Consider the following 27932-nt stretch of genomic DNA (forward strand, 5'->3'; position numbering starts at 1 on the left):
TCAGCAGATTTACAGATGCCGTTTGAGTTGTGCCCAGCCACACAGCCATGTGTTTAGAGAGAGAGTAGAGCAGTGGGCTAAGCACGCTTCCATGAAGTGTGGCAGTGTCGACTGTCAGCGAGGTGGAGATGTTATTTATGATCTGCACTGATTGTGGTCTCCCAGAGAGGAAGTCAGGGATCCAGCTGTAGAGTGAAGTACAGAGGCCCAGGTTTGAGAGCTTATCGGTTAGAGCTGATGGTATAATTGCATTGAATGCTGAGTTGTAATCAATAAACAGCAGTCTGATGTAGGTGTTACTATCCAAGGCTGAGTGGAGAGCCAGTGAGATTGCATCCACTCTAGAACTATTGTGGTGATAGGCAAATTGCAGTGGGTCTAGGTTCTTGCGCTGGCAGGAATTGATTCTAGCCATGACCAGTCTCTCAAAGCACTTCATCACGGTAGACGTGAGTGCAACTAAGCGATTGTGATTCAGGCAGCTCTTCCTGCCTCATGTGATAGTTGCCCTTTCGAAGCAGGCGGAAACCTCCTCTTGAAGGTTGTTCTGGCGTCAGCTTTCGAGACAGACCATAGTCACCAGATCCTGCAGGGAGTCACCCAGGTGTTTCATTTTCCCTTTTCAAAGTGTGCATAAAATATATATGGCATATACAAGACTATAAGACATAGGAGCAGAATTGGGCCATTTGGCCCATCAAGTCTGCTCTGCCATTCAATCATGGCTGATCCTTTTCTCCCCTCCTCAGCCCCACTCCCCAGCCTTTTCCCTTTGATCTTTGATGCCGTGTCCAATCAAGAACCAATCAAGCTCTGCTTTAAATACACTGAACGACTTGGCCTCCACAACTGCCTGTTGTAATAAATTCCACAAATTCATCATCCTCTGGCTAAAGAAATTTCTCCGCATCTCTGTTTTAAATGTTCGCCCCTTCTCTCCTAAGGCTGTGCCCTCTTGTCCTAGACTCCCCCACCATGGGAAACATGCTTTCCACATCTATGCTGTATAGGTCTTTCAACATTCAAAAGGTCTCACTGAGATCCCCCCTCATCCTTCTAAATTTCAGTAAGTACAGATCCAGAGCTATCAAACGTTCCTTGTATGATAACCCTTTCATTCCTGGAATCATCTTTGTGAACCTTCTCTGAACCTTCTCCAATGTCAGCACATCTTTTCTAAGATGAGGGTCCAAAACTGTTCACAATACTCAAGGTGAGGCCTCACCAGTGCCTTATAAAGCCTCAGCATCACATCCCTGCTCTTGTATTCTAGACCTCATGAAATGAATGCTAACATTGCATTTGCCTTCCTCACCACTGACTCAACCTGCAAGTTAACCTTTAGGGTGTTCTGTACAAGGACTCTCAAGTCCCTTTGCATCTCAGATTTTTTGATTTTCTCCTGATTTAGAAATTAGTCTGCACATTTATGTATACTACCAAGTGGATGACCATGCATTTTCTAACATTGTATTTCATTTGCCACTTTCTTGCTATTCTCCTAATCTGTCTAATTCCTTCTGCATCCTACCTGTTTCCTCAACACTACCTGCCCCTCCACCACTCTTCATATCATCTGCAAACTTGGCAACAAAGCCATCTATTCCATTATCTAAATCCTTTATATACAGCATAGAAAGAAGCGGTCCCAACACCGATCCCTGCGGAACACCACTAGTCACTGGCAGCCAACCAGGAAGGGATCCTTTTATTCCCACTTGTTGCCTCCTACCAATCAGCCAATGCTCTAACCTTGTTAATATCTTTCCTGTAATACCACTGGTTCTTAACTTGGTAAGCAGCCTCATGTGTGGCACCTTGTCAAGGGCCTTCTGAAAATCCAAATATACAACATGCACTGCATCTCCTTTATCTATCCTACTTGTAATCTCCTCAAAGAATTCCAACAGGTTCGTCTGGCAGGATTTTCCCTGAAGGAAACCATGCTGACTTTGTACTATCTTGTCCTGTGTCACCAAGTACTCCGTCACCTCATCCTTAACAATTGACTCCAACATCTTCCCAAGGCTAACTGGTCTGTAATTTCCTTTCTCACGCCTTCCTCCTTTCTTAAGGACTGGAGTGACATTTGCAATTTTCCAGTCCTCTGGCACTATGCCAGAGTCCAATGGTTTTTGAAAGATCATTGCTAATGCCTCCACAATCTCTAATGCTACCTCTTTCAAAACCCTAGAGTGCAGTTCATCTGGTCCGGGTGACTTATGTACCCTTAGGTCTTTCAGCTTTTTGAGCACCTTCTCCCTTGTAATAGTAACTGTACTCACTTCTCTTCCCTCACACCCTTCAACATCTGGCACACTGCTAGTGTCCTCCACAGTGAAGACTGATACAAAATACCCACTTACCGTAGTTCATCTGCCATCTCCTTGTCCCCAATTATTACTTCTCTGGTCTCAGTTTCTAGAGGTCCTATATCCACTCTCATCTCTCTGTTATTTTTTACATATTTGTAAAAGCTTTTATTATCCACGTTGATACTGTTTGCTAATTTGTTTTCATATTTCTTCTTTTCCCTCTAATGCACTCTATAAGGTCTTAAAAGCTTCCCAATTCTTTGACTTCCCACTAATATTTGCTTTGTTGTACGCCTTCTGTTTGGCTTTTATATTGGCTTTGTCTTTCCTTGTCAGCCATGGTTGTACTGTTTTGCTATTTGAGTATTGCTTTGTTTTCAGGAACACATCTATTCTGCGCCTGCCTCAGTTTTCCAAGAAACTCATGCCATTGCTGCTCTGTTGCATCCCTGTCAGCATCTCCTTCCAATTTACTTTGGCCAACTCTTCTCTCATACCGCTGTAATTTCCTTTACTCCACTGAAATTCTGCTATATTTATCCTGCACCTTGTGAACTTTTCCCAGAAACTTCAGCTGCCTCTGCTCTGCCTTCAACCCTGACAGTATCCTCCTCCAATCCACCGGGCAAGCTCCTCTCTCAGGCCTCTGTAATTCCCTTTATTCCATTGTGATACTGATACATATGACTAATGCTTCTCTTTCTCAAATTGCAATATGAATTTAATCATCTTATGATCACTGTACCCTAAGGGTTCCTTTACGTTAAGCTCCCTGACAAGATCTGGGTTATTAGACAATACAGAATCTGAAATAGCCTTTCCCCAAGTAGGCTCAAGCACAAGCTGCTCTAAAAAGCCATCTCATACACATTCAATGAGTTCTCTCTCTTGTGATCTGACACTAACTTGATTTTTCCAGTCCCCTTGCATATTAAAATTGTGACATTACCCTTATTACATACCCTTTCTGGCTCCATTTGCAATCTCAACCCCACATCTTGGCTGCTATTTGGAGGCCTCTATATGATTCCCATTATGGTTTTTTCACCCTTGCACTTTCTTAATTCCACCCACAAAGATTCAACATTCTCTGACCCTATGTCACCTCGTTCTAAAGATATAATTCCATCTTTTATGAACAGAGCTACACCACCACCTATGTCTTCCTGCTTGTCCTTTCGACTCAGAGAATACCCTTTGACGTCAGGCTCTCAACTATGACCTCTTTTCCGCCATGACTCAGTGATGGCCACAATGTCAAACCAACCAATCTCTAATTGTGCCACGTGTTTGTCCACCTTATTCTGAATGTGACGCACATTGAAATACAGCACCTTCAGTCCTACATTCAGCTGAATCCACTCCCCATCTGCCTTCACCACCATACCAACTAACATTTCTGAAGTTGGGAAGCTTAACCATATGACCCACCTCTTTAAACCCTGGACACTAACCAGCTCACACCCACTCTGCCACAACTAAAACATGCCTAGGAAACCACACTCACCAACCCCCCCCCCCCCCACAATATAGAACAAATCTAATCTCTTACTGGTGGGGAAGATCGGTCATGCATCTCTTTACCCCTACCCCACCACAAACCCCCAAAATCCTAACACCTTGAGACCATCTGCTCCTGACATTTAACGACAGTTTAACACGCTCTCCACCTCCTACAACTTATAGCGTATGGTGTTGGTCTGGCATCCTGAGGGCCCTTATTCCCCTATTACATGGACCTGAATGAACAGGACCTCATACTACCTTCCTGTCATTGTAAGGAGCTCCCACTTACCCTCTGTCACAGAAACCTGAGCACCCTCCTGAAACCTCTCCCTCATAACTCTCAAGGAAGGTAATGACTACCTGTGGAACATTTCAGCATGTAAGAACTCAAACCAGTTCATAGCACTCAAGATATGCCAACAGTTCAGTTCAACAGCACGGAAGAATCCCGCGACAGGGCGGAAGAATCACACCGCGGCAGGCTGACAGTAATGGAGATCAGTGTTAATTAAGCTCTCAGCCAAAAGAACCAATAAGGAACATGGAGAGGGTCAATGATGAAATTTGGATTACGAAATTGGTTAAGGGACTTAGGTGAGAGCATTGCTGAAGGGTTGTTTAATCATGAACAAGAGAAAATGTGCAGATGCTGGAAATCCAAGCAACACACACAAAATGTTGGAGGAACTCAGCAGGCCAGGCAACATCTATGAAAAAAAGTACAGTTGACGATAATGGCTCTGGGTGCGTATTCACTGGAATTCAGAAGAATGAGGGATGACTTCATTGAAACCTATCGAAAGGTGAAATGCCTTGATAGAGTGGATGTGGAGAGGATGTTTCCTATGGTGAAAGAGTCTAAAACCAGAGGACATAGATTCAGAACAGAGGCAGGGCGTCCTTTTATGATGGAGATGAGAAGGAATTTCTTTAGCCAGAGGGTGATGAATCTGTGGAATTCTTTGCCACAGGCATCTGTGGAGGCCAAGCTTTTATGTATATTTAAGGCAGAGGTTGATAGATTATTGATTGGCCAGGGCATGAAGGGATACAGAGAGAAGGCAAGAGATTGGGGCTGAGAGAAAAATTGGATCAGCTATGATAAAATGGTAAAGCAGACTTGAGAAGCGAAATAGCCTAATTCTGCTCCTATATCTTATGGTCTTATAATGGCAAAGGGGAAGAAGCTGTTCCTTAATCATTAAGTTTGTGCCTTTTGTCTTCTGTACCTCCTCTCTGATGGCAGCAATGAGAAGAGGGCATGCCCTGGGTGATAGGGCTCCTTAATGATGGATGTTGACTTTTTGAGGCATCGCTCCTTGAAGATGTCCAGAATGCTACAGAAGCTAATGCCCATGATGGAGCCGGCTGAGTTTATAACTTCCTGCAGCTTATTTCAATCCACTGCAGTCCCCCTCCCACCCATTCCAGAGGTGATACTGCCAGGTAGAATGTTCTCCACAGTACATCTGTAGAAATTTGCAAGTGTCTTTGGTGACAAACCAAATCTCCTCAAACTCCTAATGAAATATCGCTGCTGTCATGCATTCTCTGTGTAACTGGCTGTAAGTTTTCACTGCTAATGTAATGGTTTTGCTGTAGTAGCAGTGTTTGGATTATGACTAGAGATAACGGGAGTTTTGGAATGTAGTGCTATCCAATGAGAGGCATTTTGTTCTTTCTTGTGGGTCTGGGAGAAGGGATTCGCGGTCTTTTGGCGGCGAGAGATGAAGAGAGAAGTTGTGAATGGAGAGTTGGTAGACATCGGGATGGAGAGGACTTGGAGCGAGGGTCCGAGGGTCGGTGATGCTTGGAGGAGGTTGACGGGGAACAAATGGACAGAATCTTGAGTTCCAACGTTGCGCTCTAGACAGTTCCATGAGAATGGGCCCTTTTCCTTTTTTTGTTTCTTTGCTAACCATATAGTCAAATTAAGAATTATAAAGCTCAATCATTTAATTGCATATGGTGTACTGTTTGTTATTTTGTGGTACTGATTTGTAACAGGGGACACTTCATGCAGCATCCACCCAAACAAGATTTCTCAAGTTTTGCCGGGCCAGGGGCTGTCTCGCCCTAGATTAAGCCACTAACCGAAACTGAGGGTTACATTTGTAACTGCATTAATATGTTGGGCCCGGGATAGATCCTCAGAGATGTTGACACCCTGGAACTTGAACTTGATCATCCTTCCCACTTTTGATCCCTTTATGAGGATCAGTGTGTGTTCCTTCATCTTACCTTTTCTGAAGTCCACAATCACTTCTTTGGTCTTACTGACGTTGAGTGCAACACCACTCATTTAGCTGGTATATCTCGCTCCTGTAAGCCCTCTCATCACCATTCTGAAATACTGCCAACAATAGTTGAGTCATCAGAAAATTTATCGATGGCATTGAGCTGTGTCTAGCCAGACAATCATGTGTCTAGAGAGAGCAGAGCAGTGGGCTAAGCGCACATCTCTGAGGTGTGGCAGAGTTATCCTCAGCGAGGGGGAGATGCTATTTCCAATCCGCACAGACTATGCTCTTCCGGCGAGGAAGTTGAGGATCCAGTTGCAGATGGAGGTACAGGGATCCAGGTTTGGAGCTTTTAGATCACACACGTTGGCCTGATTGTGTTAAACACTGAGCTATAGTCAATAAGCAGCAGCCTGCCATGTGTATTAGTATTGTCCAGGTGATCCAAGGCCGCATGAAGAGCCAATGAGATTGCAGCTGTCGTAGACCTATTATGGTGATATGCAAATTGCAGAGCTCTTGCTCTTGAGGTAGTACTCTGTAAGTCATACCTGGCCTTCCTGTATAGTCCTGGATCACCAGACTTGAATGTCATAGATCTAGCACTCAGCAGACTATGAATCTCCTGGTCATTCCACAGCTTTTGATTAGGTCATGTATAGTGTGTTCTCGTAGGCACACATTCATCCACACAGGTTTTAATGAAGTCAGTGACAACTGTAGCATATTCAGACTCAAAGATGAATCCCCGAATACAGTCCACTGAATCAAAGCAGTCCTGTAAGCATTCCTGTGCCTTCCTTGTCCATACTTTCTTGGTCCTCTCTACTGGTGCTCTGATCTTCAGTACTTGCCTATACTCAGGTAGTAGAAATGTCAGGCATAGGCTGGCTCCTCCTAGTCTCCACCCAGCTAACAGGAGTCACCTGCCACTCATTTCCAGCTCATCACCTGCAGCCTATTTAAACCTCAGCTCTTATTTTCACAACTCTTTTTCATTCATATGAACCAGACAGCCTCAATTAGTTGCTCATAGCCTTCAGTTATCTTGTTGCCTGTGGTATTATCTGTTCTCTCTCGTTTTGTGGCTCCTTGTAGCTTGTTATTATTCATTACTGAATCATCTCCGCTACTTTACTTTTGGGTCAAGCCTCCTCTACATTTCCTGACGGGAAATGCATATGGTGAATAAACTTGATCCCAGACGTCCTTGAATGGGCAAGCTAACTGACTGGAGGCAAAGCAAGGAATTGTTCTTAGATGCAGCCTTAGGGGTTAGGATGACTTGCTTCTTTTTCAGTTCTGTGTCTTTACCATAGCTGATGAGGCCAATATGGGGCCAATTGGTGGGAGAGAAGTTGTGTAGTTTATGAGCTAGGATGGCACTGGGCTCTACGTGCTCCTGATGCAAAGTCAAGATTCTCAGTACCATATGGAATGATCCTTTGCCAACAAGCATTTAAGTACCAGGGATTCCCAGGAGTTGAGGGGAATTTCACACATTTTCAGGAACATAACTACCCAAAACATAAATATTTTCCCATGGAGATAATAGCTGAGGGATTAATATTGGCACTTGCAATAGAGGGAATTTGCAAACTGTTCTACAAGTAATGCTTTGGTGCTGCTTTATCTTTACCAAAGAGAGTAAAGAAGTGGCTTTGTTTAATATCCCAACCTGAGCAGGATTTTTAACTCCGCACAACCCTTCAGTCCATGAAATCTAATTGACACTGCACCATAGATGCAGCTTATTGAACTCTTGGGATTTAAACTTTCTTAATTTCTAATTTATTTAGGTTGTAGACAGTTACATCGTTTAATAAGGCAGTATGCAGTCAGATTGTTTAATAAAGCCATTTGCAGTAATGCTCTTTAATTGAGTGTCTGTCCAGCAACACTGTTTAATCGGACCATATGCAGTAATGCTCATAAGACTGTAGCAACACTATAATCAGGGCCTTGGGGAGTAACATTGTCTAACTGGGCCATTTGCAGTAATGCTAGTCGGTGTTCTCTGTTGAATCAGTTTAATCAGCTATATTCAATAAATCGATTGAATCGGGAGGGGGCGATATGCAGTAATGCTGTTTAATCAGGGTGCAAGTAGTAACACCAATCAGTCTGTATGCAGTAACACTTTGATCAGGGGTCTCACTACAGTAACACTATTTCATTGAGACACAGTACAGTGGATTCCTGTTAATGGACCCATTGGGTAATTGGGACAGGTGCTTATTTGGGACAATTCCTAAAGAACTCCTAAAAGGATTCCCTTCATTTATTTGGGACACTATGCCGCTTGATTGGGACAGAAGACTGTTGCTGAACAGCTTCCAACTGAACCCCTTCCCCACCCCATTCCCTACTCTGGCCTTTCACTTCTTTTCCCTGGGTCCCTTCCTCATTCCCTTTCTCCTATTGTCCATTCTTCTCTCCTATCAGATTCTTTCTTCTCCAGCTCTGAACCTTTCCACCCATCTGGCTTCACCTATCACCTTCCAGCCAACCTTTCCCCTCCCTTCACTGGCATCTTCCCCTTCCTTCTCCGTCCTGAAGAAGGGTCTCAGCCCGACACGTCGACTGTTTTCTCTTTTCCATAGATGCTGCCTGACCTGCTGAGTTCCTCCAGCATTGTGTGTGTGTAGCTCTAACTAGTGTCAGTCATGTGCACTTGTGTGGCCATTAGAGACTACATCGTGCTTCGAGTGAACAGTTCGGAGAAGCATTGATTTTCTTTTCACTGATAGTTGGCAAGGGATAAGCAGTAAGATAATTCAGAACTGTTTTGCTCACTGCGGTTCTAAGCATTCAGGCTTGGAGATGCCAGACATGACTGGGAGAGGAAAATTAAACCATTTCACTACTTCATCAAATTAGGAACTATGAAGAGTTTGAAGATAGCGACAATTGTCTTGAATATTACAATGAAAATGATTTGAAGGATGCAATGGTTAAAAGCACTGTATGAAGGCAGTCCATCATCTGCACTAGGTGTACAGCTGATTTTAATCATATACCTTCAGTCAAAAGGGCACAGAAATGTACACTGGATGAATTCCTCCATCAATAACTATTTAGAAACTAATACATAGTTATATAGTGCTGTGGTAGTGTTCAAATGTGTTCAGTAATTTACTTAAAACATAATTTGATACTCAGATAAACCACAGTTAGTCTTTTTTTATACCTTTTAAACTATTTCCATGAAACTTTGGCTATTTGGGGCAGCCACTTAATTGGGCCAAAATGGACTGGTCCCGATGTGTCCCAATGAACTGGAATCCACTGTATTTGAAATCTGGGGCAAAAAAAATAAACTGCTAGAAGAACCCTGCAGGTGAAGCAGCATCTGTGGAGGCAAAAAGCTGGCTGAAATTTTGGATCGAGACTCTGAATCAGGACACCAATAAGGCCATGTGTAGCAAGTAAGAGGACATGTACTGCAACATTGCTTACTCAGGAGATTCTCTGCCATAACTGTTTAACTTACCGGATGCAGTAACAATGCTTAATCAGGAACCTCCATGCAGTAACGATGTTTAATTGGGTCTTGTAATTGGGATGTCTGTTCAACACTACTGTTTAAGTTAGGGGACATATGACCTAACGCGTCCAAGTGAGGGAGAGTCAGTGATAATATCAATCAGGGTCTTGTTGTGCAAGGTATAGTTTTGCCGGGTTGTATGTGCTGACATTATTTAATTGGGCTCTGTGCAGTTACACATTTCTTTTCCATTCACTTGCAGCATTTTTCAGAAAACTTGGATGATTTCTCCAATGAGCTGTTCAGTAGTTTCTTTGATGACCAGCTGCTGGTTGAGAAGAACCCTCTACTGGACATGGAGCTTGACCCAGCCACACCAGCCATCCAGGCAGAGCACAGCTACTCCTTAAGTGGAGACTCGGCTCCTCAGAGTCCACTCATGCCAATCAAAATGGATGAAGGTAGGAAGGCTGCTTGTGGGATGTGGGTGAGTGGAAAGCAGTGGAACAGATCAGAGAGTGAAATGCTTTGCTGTGATGGATTTCTATTTGGGAATAAAATCACAGAATGAAAATTAGTATCACATTCACAATATAGAAGCGAGAGCCAATATCTCACACACTGAACTGGAGAGAGAGCTAATATTACACACACTGTACAGGAGTGAAAGTTAATACCAAACAAAATGTATAGGAGAGAGAGTTAATGTTATACTACACAGGAATGATTTTACATCATCGTACACTATGTGTTCCGAGAGGCTCAGAATCACGTGCAATATAGGAGAGACGGTCAGTATCAAACACTATACAGGAAAGAGAATGAGGACCAGGAGAGATATAAATAATATTGTGATGTATAATGTGTGAAATATATGAGATTTTCCTGTGGTGAACTACATATACCTGTCTGGACACGCCCCCTGCTGACTGCTCCTGTGGCTCCTCCCACAGACCCCTGTATAAAGGCGATTGGAGGCACTGCTCCCCCCTCAGTCTCCAGGATGTCGTGTGGTGGTTTCATGCAGCTAATAAAAGCCTATCATTTGCCTCCCGTCTCCGAGAGTTACTGATGGTGCATCAATTCCCTTTGCCCTTTCATTGTCTATGATTTTTCCTCTGTACTATATGTGCATTCTCCCTTTCTCCTGAAATATTTCCTCAGAGTCTGTTATACTTCTCTCTGTCTTGTATGTTATAACCCTTTCTCTGTAGCACATGCAGTACCCATTCTCTTGTCTTTCCTGCTGTAGTCGCTGTGTTATTAATTCCCTTCCTTGCTGTATTATATCCAGCAGGAACCACTTGGAGCCTAGCCACTGTAAATTAGTTGTCCACTTTGAAGCATATGGAGCTTATTTCTGCCTTGTATGGGCCGATTTATGAGGGTCTGTGGCCTATACATCGGAAGTGCAAGTTAACAGTTTCATTCACGTAGAGCACACCTTTAAAACTTGCCTTTAGCCCAGTAATGTTTCCTTTCTGAAGCTGCCACCCCATAGGATTATTTTCAGAGCAACCACTACACTACAATGCTGTGATGTATATAGTGCTTTTTTTCCACTTTAGCAGCTGACATGTATGTTGCTCACACTGCCCTTGCTTGTGTTAAACTGACTGGCACTTTAACAGACGAGTTTTCCTGCTGAAACTCGCAGCATTGTAGATTGCAGAGGAGAATTAGCTTTGGAAGTAACTGTAAACTTATCTTGTTTTGTGGTTTTTGCACCTTCTGATTCACTGTTTTTACTAAGTGAAAACAGATGAAGCTGTCAGGCTTGTTTTCAGAGATTATTCATTCTGTTGGATTTCTCTATTAACCCTCACTGTTCTGCTGGATCTATGAACATTATTTTAATTTTTTTAACTTGAAGGCTATCACCTATCACCCTGCTATTTTGTAGGAGGATCCCCAATGTCGTTATGCAAGTCTATGCTGTGATAGAAAGATGTGCTGCTCCTTATTTATACTTAAGTGCTTGTAGTGGAATTGCTATGTATGTAATGGTGTTCCTTCCTGTCAGCTTGAACCACCAGCCTGGCCAATTTTCTCTGATATCTCCCATTAACAAGGAGAACTGCTATTCACTGGATTTTTTTTTTGTTTTTCACACCATTCTCTGTAAACTTTAGACTGCTGTGCATGTAGGTCCCAGGAGATCAGCAGCTTCTGAGATACTCAAACCACCCCATCTAGCACCAATGGTCAAAGTCGCTTAGATCACATTTCTTCCCCGTTCTGACGTTTGGTCTGAATAACAACTGAACCTCTTGACCACGTCTGCATGCTTTTATGCATTGAGTTGCTGCCTCGTAATTGGCTGATTAGATATTTGCATTGATGAGCTGGTGTCCAGGTGTACCTAATCAGGCGGTCACTGAGTATAACGTCCCAACTCCTGTACTAAATAATTAGATTTATGAAGGCCAATGTGTCAAATACTTTCTTTATGACTCTATCTAGCTTTGAGACCATTTTCATTGAATTATAGACCTGTATTCCAGATCTCTCTGTTCTACTGCACTCCCCAGTGCCCCACCACTCACCGTGTAAGCCGTACGCTAGGTGGTCCACCCAAAGTGCAACATCTCATACTTGTCTGCACTAAATATCACCTGCCACTTTTCCAGCTGGTCCAGATCCTGCTGCAAGCTTTGATAGTCTTCCTCGCTGCCCACTACACCCCCAATCTTGGGTTCCCTTGCAAATTTGCAGATTATTTTAACAATTATCATCCAGATCATTGATACAGATGATAAGCTACAATGGAACCAGCACTGATCCCCATGGCAAACTACTAATTACAAGCCTTTAGTCAGAGAGGCAACCATCTACTACCACTCTCTGGCAAATGTCTAATCCGATTTACTACCCTATCTTGAATGCAACTGCACCTTCTTGTCCAATCTCCCAAGCGGGACCTTGTTACGGGCCTCGCTAAAGTCCATGTGGACAACATCCACTGCCTTGTGTCATCACCAATAACTGGAATCAGAACACTTACATTCGGTTATGCTTCAAACATTATTTTACTCATGCACAAGGAGAATAGCATAGTCCCTGTCACCCACACTGTTCTGAAACTTGAACAGAGAAATGTCATTTTCATACAGAATTGGCCAGCACTTACAGAAATTGACCACTTGGTAAACTATATACAGTATGTTTGGAAAAGGATCTAGTGCTTTCCTGGCATATATGATGAATAAACTCTTCTTATGTTTCCATCGATTATAACCGATGTTTCGATGACAAACTCTGCCATCTTCATCAGGGATGATGTCTGGGTGTGTCTAGTCTGGTGTCCAATCAGGTTTCAGCTCTTGGTTTACAAGAACTGGAATTTGATTGTAAACAAGGTGGGAGAGCAGAGACCTGATTGGATGAGGACGAGCCAATCGGGAGGGACAGACTGCGAGGATATAAATACCACTGGACTAGTCATACCCAGGCATCATCCCTGAAGACGATGGCAGAGTTTGTAATTGAAACATTGGTTATAATCAGTAACTGTACCCAACTGTATGTTTGAATTCCTTGCAAGAACGATCACCATTCACAATGAGGTACCAAATGTAAATTGACACTACAAGCTGACAACCGACGATACTTGAAGTTAGTAAAGCAATTTTCCCCTGGTTGTTGTGTGTGCCCTGGATCACTTACCTCATCTCCAGACCCATACTGTGCTAAGGGAAGCAGTGCTCTTCAAAGACCTTTCTTGCCTGCACTGACTGCCCTCTATCTGCAGTCTACCCTTGTCTGGGTATTATGATCTCCCTTGCCTTACTGCAGCTTCCATAGTCCCACCGTTTAGTCCTGTTGAGGACAGCACAAATCTTACTGAATTTCTGTAGCACAGAGTCTCTGATATTCCATGACAGTTTCATCAGGGCCCATTTGGCTGTTTGTTCAAAATGGAGGCAGCTGCTTTGTGGGCCACGGCTCCACAGAGTGGTCTTGGGCAAAAGATTAAAATGATTATTACAAATAGCAGGGAATATCACAACCACTAGTAAAGAGTGAAAGCACCTAGAGTCCCCATGGTGATGATGGAATCCCATGTAATTCCTGCCGAGTCTTCTTAACCTTGTGTGTTTTTAGCTGGGTACACACAGCTAAGTCAGTGATGTTCTTAGGTGCATCATCATTCTTAGGTGCGTGCAACAGTCCTGACAAATAATGGCACAAGTACTACCTCTCAGGCAACAGAAAGTCTAGTGCTGGTTGATTTTGAAGGGCCACACAATGGGTGCCAGCTTTCGATGGTACAGGTGGCCCTCGTTTTTGAACGTTCGCTTTACGACAGCTCGCAGTTACGAAAGACCTACATCAGTACCTGTTTTCGCTAACCAAAGAGGATTTTCGCTTTTATGAAAAAAAGACGCCTGCTTTATACATCTGTTTACCCCGAGAAAGACTACCATGACCGTGAAGCCTTGTGCGGGCAGTTGTGTATGCATGCGTGTACGTGCTGATTTCTTTTCTCTCCAAATCAATTTTGGCTTGCTGTCTTCCCTATTCTGATAAGTGAAACTACACCATACATACAATATTTCTACTTTATATCCTGCTTTTACTATATGTTCATGTTACTTTAGGTTTTAGGTGTTATTTGGTACGATTTGGTAGGTTATTTTTTGGGTCTGGGAATGCTCAAAAATTTTTCCAATATAAATTAATAGTAATTGCTTCTTTGCTTTACGACATTTCGGCTTACAAACGGTTTCATAGGAACGCTCTACCTTCGGATAGCGGGGGAAACCCATAATGCCATCCACAGTCTGGCGTGTACCGTGCAGTGCTAAGACTGTGTTAGTAGCTGGTTTCTCCAGTAGTGTGGAGCCCATGTTGATGCTTTCACAAGCCAGTCTGGCGGATCCCCAGAACAGGAGCACTACAATCCAGAAACGCTGTCTTCAATGGCAGCCCCACAGAGTAGGATGTAGAGAGATTGTGGGCAGGTGGTAAATCTATTGTACAATGTAGGCCAGATAGCAACAACCCCTCCATGGATTCGATTCAGGCCAAAGATACCACATTTTTAAAGAGGTACTCCTGGCAGCCAATGATAAGAATGGTGGCCACACACCCAGTAAGTATCATTGACATGATTCGGAGGGTGACCAGTGGTATTGGCATCACATGCACTGTTACCCAAGTCTAGTCCCTTCTCTTGATGGTTACAGTAACAAATTTCACCTCTATCCCCATGAAACAGCTTTAGAGCAATATCCATACTCGCCTTCATCATCTTTCCTGGTAACTTCCTCAGAAACTTGTTGACAGATCCAGGAAGTTCAGCCAATCATTTTAGCCCTCAGAGTAACGGCCTTTTCTGCCCAGCTCCACTGCACCATCTCATTCTCTTGCCTTTTGTATAACTCAGGCCTGTCCACTGATTCAAATTCTATCACTCCCAGACAGTGGATAAACATTTTCAAATGCTATGTCTGTCGTTTTATTTTCCACAGAAAGTGAGTCTTGAACTTGCCCACCCACCCACACACGAGGGAGAGGAGCTACAGATTACAATGAATCGAACCCCATGTCTGACTCTGATCTTCAAGGGATTTTCAGATATGAGCAATGTAGGCCAGGGTCACACTGACCTCTTGCAAATTGTTTGCTGTGTCAGACACCAGTGATCTCTTCAGACCAGAGAAACATGTATAATAGAAAGTTATTTAAACATTAACCTTCTGTATATTTTCTATTTAACTTTAGTTTGTAGTGGTGTTCTTCAGCAGCCCTTAGCTTGATCAAGAACTCTGACTGAGGCTATTTCTGGAGGTATCATCAAAACTTCCAAACTTAAACTATTCTTCCCAAAACATCCACCATTAGTTGCCTGACACAGACATCTGCAGCCTATTCAGAAGCGGACAGATTTCCCTTCAGCTGACTGGAGATGCTTAACTGAGCCAAATAGCTGTATTTTAAACTAATAAATGGCAAAAAAAAAATGTTTTAGTTTTTTTCACTCAGTGTTGAGAAAAAGAGTCCAAGGAATTTATTTCCAGCACAACTCTGGAGGGTCAAATAAACAACCTGGTCAGTCCAAGAATTACCTGCTTTAAAAGTGTGTTGGCCACCTCGGGTGACAGGCTATGAAGCAACCAGACAGGGCAAATGAAGCACAACCTTTTTCTTGCCAAGACTCAGCATCATCAAAGGGAAGTTCAGGCGGTGCGCCAAGAACATCATGCGCAGAGCCTCCGATGGAAAGCTTGGAGTTTGATATATTTTTCCATGGAGTGTTTGCATTAGTCACGTAAATTGGATCCAGTCACATGAGCCGTCTCGCTACCCGGGAGCCAGTTCTGGTGATGGTACAGAGCTATTAACGCAGTGAAGTTCCTCCTTTCATTATCCACTCCAGGAAACAGTTAACAATATATAACAGCTGCACTGCAGTTAACCTTAACCTGCAGCACCAGGGCGTGTAAGAGACCAGACTAGAAAGCAGGCTCTTAAAGCCATCCATTCTGCTTAGCCCTGACTGTCTAGGTTTCCCTCCTACAGAGACAAAAAAAAAGTCCTGTTTTACGATGTTGTCTGGATTTTATTTTTGAAGTCCTAATGCGGCGTACTGCTGCTTTGCGTACAGTGAATTTGCATTCAAAATAATTACCTAAAATTACATGGGACTCTCAGTTCAAAACCAGGAGATTCAGCCCATTGTAACCCTACTCTGTTTAACCTTCTCAACGTATTCTTGTATTCATCCTGTGTCCATGTATTCATGCAGCCAAGCTCTTTAACTACTCTTTCTGATCACGAGTCCTGCATTCCAGTGACTGGGTGTTGAGGTTTCTCTTGAATTCTTTGCTACATATGTTAGAGACTTAGGTTTGGATTGCACGATTTCAAAAGTGCAAAAAGAGCAGTTTATTTTTGAAATTAAAGGAAGCTAGAAGTTTGCAAATATTTGGCATGAGATCTGAAACTTTGATAAACTTTTATAGATGTGCAGTTGAGAGTATATTAACTGACTGCATCACGGCCTCGCACGGAAACACCAATACCCTTAAACAGAAAGTTCTACAAAAAATAGTAGATATGGATGGCCCAGTCCATCACTGGTAAAGCCCTCCCCACCACTGAGCTCATCTACATGGAGTAATGTTGCAGGAAAGCAGCATCCACCATCGGGGACCCCCACCACCCAGGTCATGCTCTCTTCTCACTGCTACCATCAGGAAGAAGGTACAGGAGCTTCAGGACTCACACCATCAGGTTCAGGAACAGTTATTACCCTTCAACCATAGGCTCTTGAACCAGAGGGGAGATTTTCACTCAGCTGCACCTGCCCCATCACTAAAATGTTCCCACAACATATGGATTCACTTTCAAGGACTCTTCATCTCATATTCTCGCTATTTATTGCTTGCTTGCTTCCCTATCTAATTACTTATTTTTTTTTCTTTCTTTTTGTATTTGCGCAGTTTGTTGTCTTTGGCACACTGGTTATCTGCCCAGCTGGTGTGGTCTTTCATTGATTCTATTATGATTCTTGGGTTTAATGAGCATGCTCGCAAGAAAATGAATATCAGGGTTGTGTATAGTGACATACGTGTATTTTGATAATAGATTTACTTTGAAATTTGGACATGCATTGGTAGGAAAGTCTGCACAATCATAACATAATAAACACAAAGGGACAGTGAAGAAAAATTCCATATCTGTTAATATAACTCTGACCACAAAAATGTTAAGCGCCACATTAATTTGGGTTGCCACTCTGAGTCATCAACTTCTGCCACTAATTATTGATAATCATTTGAAATCAGGCAGAGTTGTGGGTATTGTCTTACTCGTGTTATGGTTAGTATGTTACAGTTGATTTGCTGGGCTGTGCATCATAGTAGGGTTAATGAGTAGTGCGTTAGCACAACACTTTACAGTACCAGTGATCCAGGTTCCATTCCCGCTACTGCCTGTAAGGAGTTTGTATGTTTTCCCTGTGACCAGGTGGGTTTCCTCCCATAGTCCAAATACGTACCGGTTGGTAGGTTAATTGGTTATTGTAAATTGTCCAGTGATTAGAATTTGGGGGTTGCTGGGCAGCATGACTCATTCCTATTCCTATTCCGCATTGTATCTCATTAAACAAATAAATACATTTAGCACTGGTGGACAGGACATTTAGCATCAGTGTTTGTGTACATTTTATAGTAGTGTGGGCAGGCAGTGTGTTACTGCTCTGTTGTTTTACATTAGTGTTGATGCTCTTTATAATAGCAGCTTATTGGGCAGTGTATTAAGGTATTGTCAAGAAGCAGCGTGTAATGGTGGTGAATGTGGCAATGTGCCTTTTGTAGTGAGTAATGTGTCAGAGTAGAGTCTGGTGTACTGTATTTATATTCAGATTCAGATTCAGTTTATTGTCATTTAGAAACCACAAATGCAATGCAGTTAAAAAATGAGACAACGTTCCTCCAGAATGATATCACAAAAGCACATGTCAAAATAGACTACACCAGAAAATCCACATAACATTTGGCAATCCCCAATCCAGAGTCCGGAGAGCCTGCTGCGTGTTAATATTGCGCTACCAGCTTAGCGCGTTCCCCGGAAAGGAGCTCCAAAACCACCAGACAAAACAAGACCAAAAACTAAAGCTACAAGACCTGCACAAAACCACATAGTTAAAACAGTGCAAACAATAACATAATTGATAAAAAACAGACCATGGGCACAGTAAAAATAGTCCAAAGATGTTAAAAGACTATAAGTTCGAAAGAAACCAGCACACAGTTTTCACAAGTCCTCAGAGTCCCGACAAACTCGTCATCCCACGCCGGCGGCAGAAGGGAATACCCCCGCTATGGACTTCCACGGAGCCACCCGACTCAGCCTCGCAGACGCAGCACACAGTGAAAGCGACCTGACTGCAGCAGATTCCGAGTCTGTCGAACCTCTGACCATCCCCTCCAGCACAGCTTCTCCGAGCACCATCCTCTGCCGAGCGTATTAAGACGCCCCCGCCAACGGCTATCGGCAACGCGACCCCGAGGACTGGGGGCCTGTTCTTCCCAGCAGAGACCCGGACCTCACAGCAGCAGCAGCAATGAAGAAGGTCTTCCTGGAGATTTCCAGATGTTCCTCCGTGCTCCCACGTTCGTTTTCAATTGATTACGATTGCGCACGGTACCCCGCTTCACAAATAACAGATAATCAGCTCCGGAGTGGCCGCTGCAAGCTGCGTCGCGCCGCCATCTGTGAAGTGTTACCGTAATATAGTCTGCTGATATTGTTGTAATGTCATTGGGCAGTACATTAATGCAGCATCAAGGGTCAATATATAATAACAGACTGTAATGTTAGTCTCACTGTTTACTGTGTGGTGGACAAAGTGTTATAGTTCCAAAGGACATAGTTGATCAGTGTCTTTGAGGTACTGTCATTAATAGGCAATATTTCAGGGGGGTGTTGTATCTGTGAACAGGATGTTGCCATTGTGTTAGTGGTCCATGCACTGCAGGAGTGACAGTGAACAATTTATTATGGTAGCTGTGAGCAAAGTACTGTTGTGGTGATGGCAAACTGCTGGCTACGGCAGTGACAAATATCTGGCACTGTGTTGAGAGTGGCTCGTTTGATACCAGTTACTGCCTTAATACAGATTCCTGTTCCTCTGCATAGAGCAGGGACCCCCATGACTCTTCATGGTAAAAGTGAAACCTTCTACATAACAGCAGAACTTCCATTTTCTTTATAAATTCTTCAACACTGTTTTGAAGAGACCAGAGATGTTCTTGATTAATATCACTAAAACACCTTCTGTTTGTGGTTATGCACAAACTAAGTGTCTTGCACTCCAGCAGTGGCTGTGACTTAAAAGTACCTCATTGACCATAAAGGGGCTTTGACCTGAGGCTGTGTGAAGGCTCTTCCAGACTGTGTTGTATGTTCTTGTTATCAAGCAGTGGTATTGTCATGATAGTGAGATATATTTGCTTTAACCGTGAGCATTGTGAGGCTCTGGTGTTCAGTCTATTGCTTTGAATACAAGCAATATATTACATATTCTCAAAAACTTCTATAGATGTACCGTGGAGAGCATTCTGACAGGCTGCATCACTATCTGGTATGGAGGGGCTACTGCACAAGACTGATAGAAGCTGCAGAAGGTCGTAAATCTAGTCAGCTCCATCTTGGGGACTAGCCTACAAAGTACCCAGGACATCTTCAGGGAGCAGTGTCTCAGAAAGGTAGCGTCCATTATTAAGGACCTCCAGCACCCAGGGTATGCCCTTTTCTCACTGTTACCATCAGGTAGGAGGTACAGAAGCCTGAAGGCACACACTCAGTGATTCAGGAACAGCTCCTTCCCCTTTGACATCTGATTCCTAAATGGACATTGAACCCTTGGACACTACCTCACTTTTTAAAAATCTACAGTATATTTGTTTTTGCACATTTTTAATCTATTCAATATATGTATACTGTAATCGATTTATTTATTATTATTTTTAAATTTCATTTATCATTTTTTCTATATCATGTATTGCATTGAACTGCTGCTGCTAAGTTAACAAACTTCACATCACATGGCGGTGATACCTGATTCTATTACAGTAGTAATCAGCACTGTGTTGTAACAGTGTTGGCATAATAATAGTATCATGTTCCAGCAACAGGCCAAGGATCTCACACATTTCGTATGTTATTGTGCGGCAACAGACTGGGGAAAGTGTTTGCAAACATCCTTCATCGAAAGCTCCAACTACATATTTCATTTCAGCTTTCTGCTTGGGTCCGCACTAAAGACAGACTATCAAATTCAATTAACTCCACATGCTGTTATTACAGAACATGATGGACATAGCAATGGCTATGAAAATAGATGGAAACTGACAATATCCCCAGCTGCAGTGTATAAAACTGGAGCTCCAGGCGAGTACTTGTAAACTAGCTGCTAAAGGACAGTTATGATTCTGGCATCTATCTGATAAATGGCACTCAACTGAATAAAGAGAACTCATTTCTACAGAAATACTGGGAAGAACCAGAGAAAGATGTGTCTAGGCTGCTTTCCTGAAAGTAATGTGCTAGGAGCAATGCATTAGAAATTCCTTTGCTCAATCCCAAATAGCAGTGCTGTCCTGTTGAAAAAAAATAGACTTAACTAGAGTAGGATATCTCTATGCACATTTATGGGTGCCTTATCACATGTCAGTAAATTAATCTAATTTCTAGACAGGATTTGTATTCTAATCAGCATTTTTAATTTAGTGTAAAGCTCTCCCAAACAATAATTACGCAACATGCAAAGTTCATCTACGTTACATTTGACAAACAGTTTGTATTTATCCAGAACCACATATCACAAACTCAGTTTCCCCTGAAATTGTACTGTTTAAATAGCCAATTGTCCAAATGAATTACTTGTCCCCAGCGAGGGCTCTGGCCTTCTACAACCTCAATACAACTCAATATTTGTGCCTTGACTGTTGTGTCCATGGAGATCAGGGTCATGGTCAGCTCTAACTTCCTAGCGTCAGGATTATTCCAGAGTGTTTCGGTTAATCTTGACAACACCTCACTATCTGTTGCTTACTGCGGGATGCAGGATGTCACCCAAACTACATGTTCAGTTGTTAGAAGCAGGCACATTGCCTGCGTTGGAAGCTTCCCCGGTCACTCGCCCCTGTAGCTGAAAGATCGCTGCCTGAATTGTGGTATTCTCCATTTACAACATGCCAGTGCTGTGTATAAACCAAGATCAGTAAGAATCAGCAGTATATTAACAGTGAACGTTGTGCCAAATCCAACATTGCAACATGACACTGCTCTACGAGCAGTCATGGTTAGTGCATAATGTACCTGAGTAATAATCTAGGAAGGGAAAAAGCACTCTTGAAAGTTCTAAAAGAGGTAGCATTAGAGATAACAAATGCTATGATTATTATCCTCCAAGCTTCTGTAGATGCTGTGGACTGAAGAATAGCAAATGTGGCTCCACTATTGAAGAAAGGATGACAACAGAGCACTACCAGCCTCTTATTTATTGTTTTAGTTAGTCATTGTTACTTAGTAACCTAAAGTATTGGAATCAATAATGAAAGATCTACTAACACCTTTAAATATGATTATAGTATTGAGCAAAGCCAACATGAACTTATGAAAGAAAAATAATGTTTAACTATTCTGCTGAAACTCAGATGCAGTTAGTTGGATATGGACAAGGAGAATACAATGAATGTGGAGTAATTGGATTTTTGGGAAGTGTTCAGTAAGGTCCTGCATCGGAGGTTTCTTAACAAGGTTAAACAGTCAGAAGTTGGCTGATATATTGCAACACATACAAAATGCTGGAGGAGGTTGGCGAGTCAGGCAGGATCTATAGAGGAAAATACACAGTCAATGTTTCGGGCTGAAAAGCAAGGGGCAGAAGCCACAGTAAGAAGGAGGAGTAAGGAGGGAGGGGTGAGAAGTTACCAGAAGTCAGAGAAAACTATTTTCATGCCATCAGGTTGGAGGCTACCCAGATGGAATATAAGGTGTTACTCCTCCAATCTGAGTTTGGCCTCATTGTTTTAGTAAAGGAGCTCACGGACAGACGTGTGAAAATGGGAATGGAAATTCAAATTGTTCCTTACCTAACAATAAATATATTTGCCATATGAGAGGATGCAATTAAGATTCTGTAGATTGGTTCCAGGGGTGAGAGGTTTGCTGTATGATAAGAAATTTGGAGAGTAGACCAGTTCAGAAGAATGAGAGGAGATTCCATTGAAACAGAGAAAATTCTTAACAGGCTGGTCAGGTTGGATTCAGGAACTACTATATGACCAACGGATACCGTCTCAAGTCAAGGTGGGGGAGGGAGTGGAGGAAGCAATTAGGGCTGAAATGAACTAAAGTTTATTTTCTCTGTGATGATCCTTTGGAATTTTCTGCCCTAAAGGATTAAGAACCATAAGACCAGGAACAGAATTAGGCCATTTGACCCTTTGACTTTGCTCCACCTTTGGATCATGGTTGATTTATAGAAACATAGAAAACCTACAGCACAATACAGGCACTTCGGCCCACAAAGTTGTGCTCAACATGTCCCTACCTTAGAAATTACTAGGCTTACCCATAGACCTCTATTTTTCTAAGCTCCGTGTACCCATCCAAAAGTCTCTTAAAAGACCCCTATCATATCCGCCTTCACCACCGTTGCCGGCAGCCCGTTCCACGCACTCACCAGTCTCTGAGTAAAAAACTTACCCCTGATATCTCCTCTGTACCTTTTCCCCAACACCTTAAACCTGTGTCTTCTTGTGGCAGCCATTTCAGCCCTGGGAAAAAGCCTCTGACTATCCACACAATCAATGCCTCTCATCATCTTATACACCTCTATCAGGTCACCTCTCATCCTCCGTCACTCCAAGGGGAAAAGGCTGAGTTCACTCAACCTATTCTCATAAGGCATGCTCCCCAATCCAGGCAACGTCCTTGTAAATCTCCTCTGCACCCTTTCTATGGCTTCCACATCTCTCATGTAGTGAGGCGACCAGAACTGAGCACAGTACTCCAAGTGGGGTCTGACCAAGGCCCTATATAGTTGCAACATTACCTCTTGGCTCCTAAATTCAATCCCATGATTGATGAAGGCCAATACACCATACGCCTTCTTAACCACAGAGTCAATCTGCGCAGCTGCTTTGAGCGTCCTATGGACTCGGACCCCAAGATCCCGCTGATCCTCCACACTGCCAAGAGTCTTACCATTAATACTATATTCTGCCATCATATTTGACCAACCAAAATGAACCACTTCACACTTATCTGGTTTGAACTCCATCTGTCACTTCTCAGCCCAGTTTTGCATCCTATCAATGTTCCACTGTAACCTCTGACAGCCCTCCACACTATCCAACCTTTGTGTCATCAGCAAACTTACTAACCCATCCCTCCACTTCCTCATCCAGGTCATTTATAAAAATCACAAAGAGTAAGGGTCCCAGAACAAATCCCTGAGGCACACCACTGGTGACCGACCTATGTATAGAATATGACCCGTCTGCAACTACTCTTTGCCTTCTGTGAGCAAGCCAGTTCTGAATCCACAAAGCAATGTCCTCTTCCTTGGATCCCATGCCTCCATACCTTCCCAATAAACCTTGCATGGGGTACCTTATCAAATGTTTTGCTGATATCCATATACACTACATCTACTGCTCCTCCTTCATCAATGTGTTTAGTCACATCCTCAAAAAATTCAATCAGGCTTGTAAGGCACGACCGGCCCTTGACAAATCCATGCTGACTATTCCTAATCATATTATACCTCTCCAAATGTTCATAAATCCTGCCTCTCAGGATCTTCTCCATCAACTTACCAAAAACTGAGGTAAGACTCACTGGTCTATAATTTCCTGGGCTGTCTCTACTCCCTTTCTTGAATAAAGGAACAACATCCACAACCCTCCAGTCCTCTGGAACCTCTCCCATCCTCATTGATGATACAAAGATCATCATCAGAGGCTCAGCAATCTCCTCCCTCGCCTCCCACGGTAGCCTGGGGTACATCTCATCTGGTCCCGGCGACTTATCAAACTTGATACTTTCCAAAAGCTCCAGCACATCCTCTTTCTTAATATCTACATGCTCAAGCTTTTCAGGCTGATGCAAGTCATCACTACTATCACTAAGATACTTTTCCATAGTGAACACTGAAGCAAAGTACCTCTGCTATTTCCTCTGGTTCCATATACACTTTGGAATAGGTCCTATTCTTTCACATCTTATCCTCTTGCTCTTCACATACTTGTAGAATGCCTTGGGGTTTTCCTTAATCCTACCCGCCAAGGCCTTCTCATTGCCCCTTCTGGCTCTCCTAATTTCCTTCTTAAGCTCCTTCCTATTAGCCTTATAATCTTCTAGATATCTAACATTACCTAGCTCTCTGAACATTTTGTAAGCTTTTCTTTTATTCTTGGTTAGATTTATTACAGCCTTTGTACACCACGGTTCCTGTACCCTACCATAACTTCCCTGTCTCGTTGGAACGTACCTATGCAGAACTCCACACAAATATCCCCTGAACATTTGCCACATTTCTTCTGTACTTTTCCTTGAGGACATCTGTTCCCAATCTATGCTTCCAATTTCCTGCCTGATAGCCTTGTAATTCCCCTTACTCCAATTAAACACTTTTCTAACTTGTCTGTTCCTATCTCTCTCCAATGCTATTGTAAAGGAAATAGAATTATGATCACTATCTCCAAAATGCTCACCCACTGAGAGATCTGACACCTGACCAGGTTCATTTCCCAATACCAGATCAAGTACAGCCTCCCCTCTTGTAGGCTTATCTACATATTGTGTCAAGAAACCTTCCTGAACACACCTAACAAACTCCACCCCATCTAAACCCCTCGCTCTAGGGAGATGCCAGTCGATATTTGGGAAATTTAAATACTCCCATCACAACAACTGTTATTATTACACATTTCCAGGATCTGTTTCCCTATCTGCTCCTCGATATCCCTGGTACTATTGGGCGGCCTATTAAAAACACCCAGTAAAGTTATTGACCCCTTCTTGTTCCTAACTTCCACCCACAGAGACTCCGTAGACAATCCCTCTATGGCGTCCATCTTTTCTTCAGCCGTGACACTATCTCTGATCAACAGTGCCAACCCCCCCCCCCCACTTTTACCTCCCTCCCTGTCCTTTCTGAAACATCTAAAACCCAGCACTTGAAGTAACCATTCCTGTCCCTGAGCCATTCCAGTCTCTGTAATGGCCACCACATCATTTTTTCCCTCTTTACCGCATTCTCCTGCCTTCTTGCTGTCACCTGTGATGCTCCTTCTAATCAGCAACCTCTGATATACCCGTGTAGGGCTCTCAGTACTGTGATGTTAACTGTTAAGGCTAACAAAATGGCTTCTCTGTATTGTTATAATGAAATGGCTTTTGCGGACCCCTGTTTGCCCTATGTGCTACACACTGAAGCGATTGCACCATTGGCAAGGCGACGGTGGTTTACCCTAGGCAAACGGGAGTAAATTGGGGGCACAGACGCTACACCTGCTTTAACTATACCCGATGACTTAGTCTCCACAATGTGGTAAACTACATATACCTGTCTGGACACGCCCCTCTGCTGACTGCTCCTGTGGCTCCTCCCACAGACCCCTGTATAAAGGCAATTGGAAGCACTGCTCCTCCCCCAGTCTCCAGGATGTTGTGTGGTGGTCTCTTGCTGCTAATAAAAGCCTATCGTTCGCCTCCCATCTCCGAGAGTTATTTGTCTCCATTTGCGGTAAATGTCCCTTCCTTATCCACTCTGTCTAGGCCTTTGAATGTTCAGTAAGTTTCAATGAGATTTCTCTTCACTATAAACTCCAGTGAATACAGGCCCAGAGCCATTAAACGCATTCACCCTTTTGTTCCCAGAATCATTCCTGTGAACTTCTTCTGGACCCTCGCCAATACCACCATATCCTTTCTTATATGTGGAGTTGTGGTGCAAAAGTTGAAAGTACATTTACTATAAAAGACTGTATAAATTATGCAACCTTGAGATTTGTCTCCTTACAGGCAGCCACAAAACAGGGAACCCCAAAAAAATTAGAAAAAGACCAGCACCCATGCATGTATAAGGGGTTGTCAAATCTTAAAACACATTCGACTTCATACATTAAAACAAAATGGGAGAAGGAAGGAGGGATAATTATATCTGAGGAAGAATGGACAACAATATGGAGATATCAATGGAAGTGTACCAGTTCACAGAAATGGAGGGAGTTTGGATGGAAAAACTTGATAAGATATTTTATTACACCCTCTCAGAAATCTCATTATAATAGTAACCTCCCTGTTTGCTGGAGAAATTGTGGAAATCAAAATGCAAATCATTATCATATTTTTTGGGACTGCCCTGTTATCAAAAACTATTGGAGGGGGATACACAATGCCCTACAAGACATCTTTAAATGTGAAATACCCTTGGAGAGTAAGACCATATATTTTGGATATATACCTCAAGAATGGTTGAAAAGAGATAAATATTTAATGAATATACTGTTGGAGGCTGGTAAAAAGACTCTTACTAGGAAATGGTTATCACAGAAGAGCCCAACTTTAAATACATGGATGGAAATTACAATGGACGTTTACAAAATGGAGAAGGTAATAGCATCTGTGAATCATAAGCTGGAACAATTTGATTCATACTGGGAAAAATGGTTTAACTACATAATGCCTCATAGGCCCGATTTTATTCTCACAAATCAATGAATCTGTTGTAAAAAAAAAAGATCACTCCCTACTTGTACATAGTTCTTTCCTTTTGCTTATTTTTTTCTTTCCACTCTTGTCTATAAGTGTATACCCCAGATAAATACTTTGTGGAGATTTTGTGATATATATGATTATATGATATATATGTACAATGTCTGAAATACATCTTATGGAAATGTTTGTTTGATGAACTTCAATAAAAAAATAAATTACAAAAGAAAAAGACCAGCACCCAACACCCTCAAATATTGTGTTCATTCATAAAAGTTCCATAGATTTCTGGACCTTTTGAACGCCAGTGATTATGGGAATAGTGCTAGAAGTGGATCAGGCATAATGCTCAGAAATGGTAGAACACATTCGAGGGACAGGATGACCTACTTGCTGCGTCTATTTCTAATGTTCTTTTTGCATTCTGTTACTCATCAATATGTACAAATCAGCTGCATGTTCATGAATGTTTTTAGTATATGTTTCTCCATCCTGAGCTTGTGTTAAGGCAATTTCTCAGCCTCAGATTTCCAGCAGACCAACAGTAAATGTAATGAAAGAAACATGCGCCTCTCCAAGCCTTTGACATGGTTTGGAGAGCTCTCAAGTAAAAGAAAATTCTCACCCTCTCTCAAGCAAAAGAAAATCCCCCTGTTATGGGTGATGATAGCAAGGATGCATTTGATTGTCCAAACCAAATCTGTCTCTCTATATCCCCAGTCTACTTTAATATTCTCCTTTGAAGTTATTGCTTTGATCAAAGATTTGAATGATTTGTTGTACTATCTCTTCCTGGAGCTCAGTGAAAGTTTTATTGATAATACTCCAGTAAAATATCTTGGAAGATGTGAAGATGCTACATAAATACATTGATGTTAAATTTAACAGGTGGGCCCACTCTTTGATCTGCTGATTTTTTTTGGGCAGTGCTGCTGTGAAATATATTTAGGCCTTTTGATATTATAACGTCAAAGACTGGTAAGTCCCTTTGATCCATCAAAATGGGAAAATATTGATCGAAGTATATCAAATTAGATTATGTTGTGAGCTGTGCAGTAATATCTTTATAAGTGTTTGGGTCACACGCTTAGGTGGGTCATTGTTCCAATAAAGCTGCCTGCGTATCAGAACTCCTAAGGCAAC

At 42.6% G+C, this 27932-nt stretch overlaps 1 protein-coding gene across 2 annotated transcripts in view; it reads left to right on the forward strand.

Moving 5' to 3' along the window:
- creb3l1 (cAMP responsive element binding protein 3-like 1) overlaps positions 1-27932 on the forward strand; it is a 188476-nt gene that overhangs the window by 83690 nt on the left and 76854 nt on the right. For both annotated transcript variants that reach the window (XM_073049177.1, XM_073049176.1), the window contains exon 2: positions 9811-10009. In XM_073049177.1, coding sequence (XP_072905278.1) covers positions 9811-10009 — 199 coding nt within the window. The remainder of the gene's footprint in view (positions 1-9810; positions 10010-27932) is intronic.

The sequence above is a fragment of the Hemitrygon akajei genome, chromosome 6 (genome assembly GCF_048418815.1).
Source record: "Hemitrygon akajei chromosome 6, sHemAka1.3, whole genome shotgun sequence".
Classification (NCBI taxonomy): Eukaryota; Metazoa; Chordata; class Chondrichthyes; order Myliobatiformes; family Dasyatidae; genus Hemitrygon; species Hemitrygon akajei.